General features: G+C 33.2%; 2 protein-coding genes across 4 annotated transcripts in view; one reads left to right on the top strand and one right to left on the bottom strand.

The window, feature by feature from the left end:
- Positions 1-7,584, bottom strand: part of LOC127899080 (uncharacterized) — an 18,313-nt gene extending 10,729 nt beyond the window's left edge. The window contains exons 1-2 of one of the 3 annotated variants that reach the window (XR_008050896.1): positions 7,438-7,575; positions 3,279-3,429 (exon numbers count right to left, since the gene is read on the bottom strand). Coding sequence is in view for 1 of the 3 variants with exons in the window: in XM_052431858.1 (XP_052287818.1) it covers positions 3,576-3,611 (36 nt within the window). In the remaining 2 variants the exon portion in view is untranslated. Of the gene's footprint in view, positions 1-2,929; positions 3,155-3,278; positions 3,430-3,575; positions 3,760-7,437 lie in introns of those variants that run through there. The other 2 variants (XR_008050897.1, XM_052431858.1) reach the window with 2 other exon arrangements.
- Positions 6,919-11,052, top strand: LOC102629126 (protein NRT1/ PTR FAMILY 1.2-like). Its single transcript, XM_052431857.1, has 4 exons — positions 6,919-7,181; positions 7,333-7,550; positions 9,285-9,847; positions 9,923-11,052. The coding sequence occupies exons 1-4, from the start codon at positions 7,085-7,087 to the stop codon at positions 10,800-10,802; spliced, it is 1,758 nt and encodes a 585-aa protein (XP_052287817.1). The 5' UTR covers positions 6,919-7,084; the 3' UTR covers positions 10,803-11,052.

Genomic DNA, 11,052 nt, shown 5'->3' with positions numbered 1-11,052 from the left:
CCACTAAATGATATGTTTAGGCTTTTGACCTAAATAGCTAGTTATCTTGCTTATTAATCATATAGTGGTGCAGCCAATTAAATGAGCTAACCTGGGGATCATTTGGGAACATACAATAATGGCTATAATAATTAAGCCTGTAATTAAATAAGTCTAATAATGTAATTCCAACTCTACTCTACTATAAAATTGGAACTGACCTTCACAATTGTATGTTCGAATAATAATTCATCTTAAGTCACATTGATTTCTTTATTGCACAATCATTAGTACCACATCATTAATTAAATCAATATCTCAATCACATCTGGTTTTCTCTAATGATCATTTTCAACATACTAAATGTGTTGACACACTCTGGTCAGAGAGTTCTATGATCAAGTGTCGGAAACCCATCAAGAGACGTGTTGTACAAATTCTATATTGTTAATCTATAACTCCAATACTCATAATTGTTTCCATCAAGATACTGGGTAATCTTGACTACAAGTATGTGTCGTACCAATTGGTAACTCAAATGGAATAATAATTACAACCATGTAATCATAATTAACTCAAGATTAAGATTACAGTAAAATCAATGCCTATGAGATTTAATAAGTATGACAGTTATTACAAAATTAATTAAATCTCATATGTGATCTTGTTCAATGTAGTCGTACTATATCAATAAATTCATACATAATTAAGACAAATCGTTCAATAAATTCATTAGAGTTTATATCTAAATAAAATGTCCAACTTTATTTATCAACTGCGAACTAATTTATTTAATCATAAGATAACTTGTATTTATGTCTTCTGTAAATCCACATGATGATCACATAAATACATATAATATGATCAAATGGACTTTACTCAAAATATTAATGCAATTAACATACTTGAATAAAATACCTAATTTATTTTATTAATCAGAAAAATTATTTATTACAATTAAATAAACACATATGCTTTTAAAGTGCATATTTTCCCAACAAAACCACTGCGTTGGAGTCGACATGATCAAGAAACGTTATGAGGCTCTGGTTTAGTTGTTTAAGCTGGATTGGTGTTCGTCCGTCGGGGCAGATACTGCTAATAAGTTAATTAACGAAGCGTGTCAAGTGTTGTCAAATCCGAAAAAAAGGGAGGCTTATGATTTGTTGATGGGTTTTGATAAAACTGTTCAGATTCATGCCGAGAATCAAGATCCTGAAATGAACGTTGTTGTCAAATTGGAAAATCAAGATCCTGAAGATAATAATGATGATAAGCCTAAGCCTAAGCCTACATTGGTAGAAAGGTTTAGGGGAAACACATCGAGCGTTGTTGCGTCGTCGGCGTCGTCCTCATTGCCATCGAGTGTCCCTCATAAGACGAAGAAGGTTTTGGTCGTGAGAAGGAATTCCAGTCAAGCTGCGGGGAATTCCGGTGACAAACTGTTGTATAAACGTAAATGATTGAGTTGAACATAAATTTTATTTAACATATATAAACATACAAATATGTATATATAATAATTGATAACTAAGATAAATATTTTATATTATTAATTTTATTTTTTATTTTGCCATCTCAATATAATTGGTAATTATAATAATAATTCCTTTAAATTTAACAATTTTATTTTTTAATTAATAAAGATAATTTTGAATTTGTATAATTTATATAAGGATATATATGAAATTGTATTAAGTATAAAATTGATTCTCAAAGTCGAATTTAAAAATTATTTTTTCCATGTTTTCCAAAATTCGTTGTAGAGAATGGGGTGATTTTACCAAAGTAATTTCTTAAAAAAATTATCGAATACTAAAATTAACTTTTATCTTTTAAAATTACTTTTAAATCTCCTTAAAACTCTCCCAAACGGTCCTTAATCTACAATCTTATTTTTAGGCAAACATGACATTGAGAATTCAACAAAAGGCATATGTTTTATCTTAAATGATTATATGTGTATGACGCAAGCATAAATAAAAACTCACCCAAGTGATACATGAAGTTATCTGACCATATTTCGATTGTGGGCAACAAATATTCCTGAGGTTTTCAAATGGTTTGAACCTTCAGGAACAATTTAATTAATGATTACCCTTACCTTTTACTAATCTTCGTTTTTCTATTGTTTGATAATAGTATTTTATTTTACTATTGTTGAATGGTGGAGTCAACAATTTTAGTCAATTGTGAATATATCTCTTTGAGCACAAAGCAAGGGAAAAAAAATAAATAAATATAATGGGTTTAATTCAAATTCTTTGTTCTCATAAGCAGAAGAACTCAGATTCTAAATGAACGAAAATGTCATTTGAATTGGAATTCAAACATGAAAATTCGAAGTATTTTTTTCCTTCTACTATTATTTTATTGGAACTTCTCTCGCTGCTTTTATCGAGCATAATGTACACAAACTTCAACCCATATACATTGTCGTTCTTGAAAGTTGCATCCAGTGAAAATGCTAAGATGGGGCCCTGAACATGACTCTAAATTTGTATTTTACTAAAGCATAGGGTCCGAAAAAAGTTTATAGTTTCTTTACACGAATTTGCCGTAAATTGAGAAAAGTGTTGAAGGTCAAATAATCAACTATCCTTTAACCGCGAATCTTTATATATATTGCCATCCCTTTGGCGAATCCGATTCTGAGAATCTTATTAGTGGTTCGTTTCTTAATTTCTACGCACTCTTTCTTATTTAATTCGGTAAAAGAATCCAAGAATTTTACCCGCCCCTAGGCAATTAAGGAGTAACACAAAACCTTGCAAACCCACCAACCAAAAACGTTGTCTTGTCGGATTAAGCCTCTACATTTGTAATAGGATTAAAATTCTTTCATATTGTTTTCTTCTTTTAATCTTTTTAAATCTAGTAACAAAAAATAGTTTAATTGTAAATAAAGTGAAAAACAAAGTTAGTTGATTGTCAATATCAACATTTAATTTTCAATCTTGATTACTTATTTTATTAGGAAAGACTAAAAAAAATGCCAAAAAGGAATCCTTGTTCTGCATGATAAAGCTATCCTATTTTAGCACTTACACAACAAAGTAACATTACATTCTCTGTTTCTGGCTCTGTTTTTCAATTCAACAATGCCTCCTCCGTTGTGCAATCCAGTAGCCGCAGAGGCTCTATTCCCGAAGCTCATAAATATGGAAGCTGAAGCCTGCAGAGACATGGCAGAGGAGTTATTCATAAACAAAAACATTGATGCCGCACTCTACGCCATTAAAACAGCACGGCTTAAGAACCCTAATCTTCCGGGCCTCGATAACTACTTAAGCTCGTACATGGTGCACAAAGTCGCAGTGCAAACCAAAAGCTGGTATTTGGTTCTGGGTATCAAAGATCATAAAGCCGGAGAGGACGAAATCAGGCAGAGTTATGAGGGCTTGGCACAGTTGTTTCATCCTGATGAATGTTCTTCTGTCGCTGCTGAGACTGCAAATTTGCTTATTAATGAAGCTTGGGAGGTTCTTTCCAATACAAAAAGACGGCAAGCCTATGACATTCTTATGGGTTATGATAATTATAACAACAGTAATAACAGATCGTTGTATAAGGAGCTTGCTCTCATCGGAAGGAACCTTTGCTGAATTTCTTAAGTTAAGAGAAATTGTCATCGTTGATTTTCAATGTAATTTAAAAGAATATTTGATGATTATATGAATAAAAGATTATATTATGTTATATGTTAATTTAAACTTACATATTTATCAACAAACGTCAACGACGAATCGATCTTGATTGTCTTTATGCCTGATTCTCTCCCTTAAGTCTTAGGGTAGTTGGTAATGCATTGTGAAGATTATTAATTAAATATTTAGTAAATTTATTTTAAAAAATATTATGAAAGTCATATATATTTTATAAATCTTATTATTTAACTATTATAAGAATATAAAAGAATGAATTGAACGTAACATTAAATAAAATTTATGTATATAAAAGAATATAATTTTTTATACACATTTATAATTAATAATATATTGAGATTATTTTCTAAATTAATTCTATTATGATATAGTTTAAATTTTCATTCATATATAAAAGAATATATATCTGCTCTACTTTTATGTATAAGAGAGATTCTAATGCCAAACAATTGTATAGCATGAAAATAGCGTCGTTGCAATATGTTGGAAGTTTGAACTCAAATTTTTGCCCATCAAAGAGGCACTGGCCAGTGGCCACTGAGACTGAAAAGGAAAAGTAAAAAAAGAAAAAGAAAAAGAAAAAGATTAGGAAATAAAAGGTGGTGTAATCCAAAAATGTTTTACAAGGAGATGAGATATGGTGCCACATTCATGCGCACTTCAATTCAGAAAGTTCTTTCACCTTTAATTAAGAAAATGCAGCTATGGAATACATGAGTTCATACACTAACGTTGTGATATTATAATTTAATGTAGTCCCATCTAGATAAATTAAAAATCTATTGATTTAATGAATATTAATAGGTGGGGGGTTCTATGTTAGGTTCGGGTGAGTGGAAACATGTTATACCTCTCTGGTTGTCTACTGCTTTGTCTATTTAATGAAATTCATATTTCCTTAAAAAAATGAATATTAATATATCAATAGATAGTAAATTATTAATTAATAAATCATATTAATTTTTAAAGATGATATCATGTTCAAAGTAGAAATTTTTATGAAGTATAGAGGTAATATAATTAGAGTAATGACTTTTTCAAGCTGTGTGATATGATTTTCATTTTGAGAAATGATCACATGATTGGAAGTGCAATGAAAAGTGATAAAGATTAAAGAGGAAGAAGTTGAAGATAACTGTTTTATTATAAAGACTATCTCATGCAGAGAAACAATTTAATCAATACTGACATTGAATAATTTATTGTCACAAAATGATTACACCATGCTGGAATTTCTTTTAGCATTACAAAAATTAAGGATGAAAATCAAGTCAAATCAATTTCTAGAAAAAGAAAGCAACATTGGAAACTTATTTTATAAAAGTTTCATAGTATTTATATTTAAATTAGTTAATTATTAATTTATGTATTAATTGGAGCTTATTAGAAAATTGAGATTCTTTTAATTTTTTATTCAATAAATTTATTAATTTATCAAGCCTAAAATCGAGAACAATAAAAATTAGGGTTATTTCCACCTAACCCCCAAACCTTTCAATATTTTTCACCGCGTACCCAAACTTTTCGACATTTTCCACTGCACACCCAATTCCGTTAATTTGACCGTTATTTTTAACGGAACTATTTGAACATTAATGAAATGTCTGAAATACCCCTTATCTTGAATTAGAAAAGAATTAAATGAGATAAAATGTTAATCCAATAATTAATATTTACATTAAAAATTCTCAATTAAAAATAATTAATAATAATTCCATCAATTAACTTACCAAATAAATTTAATTTATCATTATCAAATAATATTTAGGGCATGAACTTCCAAAATTACCCTTTGACCGTTAGAATAAACGGTCAAATTAACAGATTTGGGTGTGGATTGAACATTGTTGAAACATTTGGGTGCGCGGTGGAATATGTTAAAACATTTGGGGGCAGGACAGAATTAACCCTAAAAATTATTATTCAATCAAATTAACACCTTTATCGATTATAAATTTAATGAAATTCTACTTTACCAATTTTTTAATGCGTAGATTCTTCTCGTTCACGTCGTCATCACGCCACCGACCGGGACCCAAGGGCAACCACAGCACTAACTGAAAAGGGTACTAAAAGTACTAAACTACCGACAGTGGTACGTGTAACCAAGTGCGCGAGTTCAGCGTCTGGTGTCTCCCTCTCTGCGCCTCGAAAGTTTGAAACAATGAAAAAGAAGTTGAAAAGCCAGGCAAAGGTGGCCCGCATTTCCGAGAATGACCCTCCGTGCCGTGTCGCATTTTGGGTTGTTTTTAATTTTTACTGTTTTACTTTTAGTAAATTCAAAGGATGTGGTGTCGCGACTCCAGCAATTCCTGTTTAGTTGAGCACAGACAATCCCTTGTTCTCTTTTTATTTTCTAAAACAACGGCCACATTTTATCATTTTATATCAAATAAGTCCTCAATCCAAATTAAAATAGCCAAGATATGAGCAGCCACACCTTAGTCCGGTCATCTTCCTGTATTCATGAATATGTTCTTCAAATAAATCATATCATGCTCCTCCTTTCTCCGAAGATTTCTCTTTAATTTATTAATTCTTTATACTCATTCTTCTCCATATACATTTAGTAATTTAGGCTTCCATTCTGTAGATATTTACTTGGGATCTTTATAATATTAAATAGAATAATAGTTTGTAATATTAAAATTTTAGAGACTATTTTTACGTTGAAGTTAAAATTTTTTTATACAATCTTAAGCTAATAATTTTTATACAAAAAGATGAGAAAGCTGTAAAACTTCACACCATAAGATAAGCGAGGGTTGTATTATGCTTTAGGTTGAGTGAGGGCATGACTTCATTACTAATGTACTGCTCAAATTCGGCCCTAAATAAAGATAACTAACTAACTATCATTTCTGAAGGCGTCGGGAACATGTTTTACGCAAATAGACCAAGTATGTTTTGAAAAAAACAATATACAAATAGAGGGATCTATGTGTTATTCCTCCATTTTCTAAGTTATTCCACTTGTTTATTTATATATTTATTTTTTTAGTTTCCCACTTCTTTCTTTTGACTAGGCGTAACTTCCAACTGCCCATAAAGTGGAAGTCACATCGGACGGTTAAAGAATTCAACACAATATCCCACTTTCATTAACTAATCACAGATTATTGGCTATTCCTTTCATAAACAATTGTTATTATGAGATTTTTTCCCCCATACGCAGCATCTTAATTATTTAATTAAATTAGTACCTCTCAAAAGAAAGAAAAAGAAAACAAATTATCTAGTTAATTGGTAGCGTCGTTGATGTTCTTCCACTTTCTATCGTATCAGTGCTCTCCACATGCATGTTAGCATTTCTCACTTTCGGTGGGTGCTACTACACTATATCTGCTACGTGTAAAATCTCCTTACATAGATAATAGATTAGTCTCCAAAAGCACAAAGAAACAGAAGACTAAGCAAGTAAACAGCAACAAAGAATCAAAATGGAAGCATGTTCAGAAGAAAAGAAAATGATCACAGAGCCACTCTTGATCAACAAAAACCCAAAGGGTGGCATCAGAACCTTGCCTTTCATCATTGGTAAGTTATTCACTTGACCCCCCCCAAAAAAAAAAAAAAAATCTTGTGCTTTTTCTGTTAATATGTCTACTACATGCATGCATGTTGATGTTGTTACCCTTTTGATCAATTGTGTGTAATATATTTTATTTGCTTTATTTTTGGTGGACAGCAAATGAAGCATTTGAGAGGATGGCGAGTACTGGGTTTATGCCAAACATGATACTGTATCTGTGCAGAGAATATAACATGAAAATAACAGAAGGTACGAACGTACTCTTCTTTTGGTCAGCTGCTTCAAATTTTCTGCCGATTCTTGGGGCCTTTCTCGCCGATTCCTATGTGGGCCGGTATGCGATGATCGGTTTCGGTTGCATCACTTGCCTTTTGGTAATCTTTCACTGCCACGTTCACATCTACGCTTACGCTTTCGTTTTCATTTTGGTGGCGATTGTTGTGAATTTAATCATCCCTTAGGATTGAGGACGAATGGGCCTTTAGCCCAATGGAAGAACTCTTGCACTTACAATGTTAAGTGTAAGAGCTCGAACATTCATAAAAGTATTATGGAGGTTAATTTCAATTCTTCCTTAATTATCAAATAATTGAGTGAAGTTAGTCTATCCCTCACGAAATATGAGTAGAGTAGACAACTCTCAAACATTTATAGGGATGGCAAAAATCCCTACGAGGACGGGTACTCTCGGAGATTTTCTCGATTAGGGGAGGGTATGGGGATAATTTCATACCCAATTTCTTATTCGGGGAGGAGACGGGGATGAGGTGGAATCCCCATGCCATACCCACTTCCCCATTTTAATTTTAATTTTTTAAAATTACTAGTAAATAAATAATAAAATTTGAATTATAAAATTATAAATATTGGTAAAAATAACAAATATCAAAATATTTATATTATTGAACTTTTGGGCCTAATTAACTAATTAAAGTCCTAAATTATTAAAAAGACCAGGTACATTCTATTAGACCAAAAATTTTGTTTTAATTTTAATATTCATTAAATATTTTAAATTTAAATCTATTTTTTATTTATTTTTAGGTGTTATAATTGCCCACAGCGAATCACAATTTTAATATCTAATATAATCTAATATTTGCTCTTGATTTGCTCCGACTTAACTATTGTGCTGTAAAGGGAATAGTCCACATTTATAAAGTATCCACGCCACCATTAAAAAAATTAATTTTGAATCTAAATTTGATTTTATTTGTAACAATTTTGTATTAGACTATTAATTTGTTCATGATAGTTTGTAAAAAAAGTTTGTATCCCTTGCATGTTGCGTTACTTACTAATTTAATGTATGTGACTTTTGTAATGGATATTAATGTAAGATATATTTCGAACTTTACTTTTATTTGAATTTTTTATTTTAATATGATTAACTCAAAATCGAAAAAAAAAATGTATTAATTATTTGGGGATCGGGGACCCTCGGAGATCTCCTGTTATTATTCAGGGAGGAGATGTGAATTCTCTCTAGTAATTTTGACGGGAACAGAGAGGGGACGGGGACATACGCAAAATATTAGGGATGGGTACGGCGAGATTGGTCCCCTCCCCTCCCCTCCCCATTGACATCCCTAAATATTTGAGAAGGTTTAAAGAATTTAAGCAGCGCTTTAGAAGAATACATGCGAATGTCCTAATTGTATAATCTATTTGTAAATAATAAAAAAAAAATCAGCCCTTAGGTACTTTTTCCGTTTTTCGTATTGCGTGGACTAAACCTTTTGCCTTTTTTTTGGCTTTGTTTCCCAAGTTTCATCATATCTAGGCGTACTGACGACCTCAATGTCCTTTTCCTCAATAGGTGATAAAATTTATGTTTATTGTAATTTATATTTTGCATCAAGTAGCTATCAAGTTTAAATTAAACTTAGTTGTTAATCTTAATTAACATTTCGCAATAGTTCTTTTTTATGGAAGCTGTAAAATATAAATTACTCTGCCGCCGGTAACCACTAGACTCCTGAAGGCCCTGCAGTATCAGGGATTTGGTATTATTTTTAAAATATTTGACTTGATTAATCATAGTGCATGTTAAGAAATTTAACCCTCTATTTAAATAGAGATGAAAGGACTAAATGATTGATTAACAGGGGATGGTTCTGTTGTGGCTGACGACAATCTTCCCCCACGCCAGGCCTCTAGCTTGTGACTACACACTAAGAGATAGTTGTGAATCCGCTACAGGGTCTCAATTGATGCTGTTGTATTTGGCTTTTGGTCTCATGTCGCTTGGAGGTGGTGGCATACGGTCATCCTCTTTAGCCTTTGGTGCTGATCAGTTGGAAAAGGGAGATGGCATCAAAAGTAAAAGTGAAGGTGCCTTAAAGAGTTACTTCAGCTGGTATTATGTTTCGGTCTCGGCGTCATCTATGGTTGCCGTGACTTTTATTGTTTATATTCAAGATAACTTGGGCTGGAAGGTGGGGTTTGGAATTCCTGCCGCAATAATGTTGTTATCAGCTCTTTGCTTTTTTCTGGCTTCTCCCTTTTATGTCAAGTCAAAAGCTAACACAAGCTTGCTTTCTGGATTAATTCAAGTCCTTGTTGCCTCGTATAAGAATCGACATATAAAGTTATCATCACCTCAGGCTGCGGAAGAAAGGTACCACCACAGAGAAGGATCCGTGCGTCTCGTGCCAAGTGAAAATTTAAGGTATCAATTGCTTTCAGGTGCTACTGAAAATTAGAATTCTTACTTGCATTTTCTTAAATTTTATTTTCGGCCTAGGTGTTTGAACAAAGCTTGTATAATCAAACATCCTGAACAAGACTTGACTCCAGATGGAAGAGCCTCGGATCCATGGAGTCTTTGTACAGTCGATCAAGTAGAGGAGTTAAAAGCATTGATCAAGGTAATTCCTTTATGGTCTACTGGAATAATGATTGGTGTGACCCTCAGCCAAAGTTCATTTCCAGTACTCCAGGCAAGCTCCATGGACCGACACGTTAGTCGCAACTTTGAAATCCCAGCTGCTTCCTTCTGCATATTTACGATTATCACTCTGACATTATGGGTCGGTTTCTATGATCGTATCCTTCTCCCTCTAGCATCAAAAATCAAAGGGAAGCCGTGTCAACTAAGCTTGAAGCAGAGGATGGGGATAGGACTGCTTTTCTCTACTGCATCAATGGCGGCATGGGCAATCACAGAGACGGTTCGCCGCCGTATTGCAATTGATGAAGGACTTTCAGATGACCCGCGAACCGTGGTGCAAATGTCGGCCATGTGGCTACTACCTTACCTCGTGCTCAGCGGCTTGGCCATGGCGTTCAACATGATTGGGCAGACGGAATTCTACTACTCCGAGCTGCCTAAAAGCATGTCCAGCATAGCCTCCGCCCTTCTCGGAGTGGGATTGTCAGCGGCAAGCTTGGTAGCGAGCTTGATAATGAATTCAGTCGATGGTATTACAAGAAGTAGAGGAAAGCAGGGGTGGATTCCAAGCAATATCAACAAGGGTCATTATGATCACTACTTCTGGCTTCTCTCTGCTTTAAACATGGCTAATTTTGTATATTTTCTTGCTTGCTGCAAGGCTTATGGTCCATGCAGAGTGGAAGTCCATAAGGCGTTAGACGACGCGGATGACATGCGGGAGGAATGTTAGTTCACAATTTCTCTGCGAGTGTCTAAAATTATAGTAAGTTTCGTACAGAGTTAGTAATAGGAGCAGTGTCCAGTGTCAAAACTCCAAAGTCGGTAAAGTCACAGTAATAGGACCAGCACTTTGATGTAATGGGGAAGGTTCCGTGGCCCATTCGAAAAAGCAAGCAATATTTGCGATTCCCTGTAACCTTTATTAGTTTTAAGTTTGGAAATTACAGTAAAGGAGTATTGAGGAATATGTTTCATAAGTA

This window comes from Citrus sinensis, chromosome 8 (assembly GCF_022201045.2).
Source record: "Citrus sinensis cultivar Valencia sweet orange chromosome 8, DVS_A1.0, whole genome shotgun sequence".
In the NCBI taxonomy this organism is placed as follows: domain Eukaryota; kingdom Viridiplantae; phylum Streptophyta; class Magnoliopsida; order Sapindales; family Rutaceae; genus Citrus; species Citrus sinensis.
Note: the sequence above shows the minus strand (reverse complement) of the source record. Positions and strands in the feature narration are given on the sequence as shown.

Excerpts from the sequence above, each read along its gene's own strand:
- LOC102629126 (XM_052431857.1), top strand. The coding sequence starts at position 7,085 with ATGGAAGCATGTTCAGAAGAAAAGAAAATGATCACAGAGCCACTCTTG. Across the intron at positions 7,182-7,332 it reads AACCTTGCCTTTCATCATTG|CAAATGAAGCATTTGAGAGG; the intron begins GTAAGTTATTCA and ends TTTGGTGGACAG. Across the intron at positions 7,551-9,284 it reads GTTGCATCACTTGCCTTTTG|GGGATGGTTCTGTTGTGGCT; the intron begins GTAATCTTTCAC and ends ATTGATTAACAG.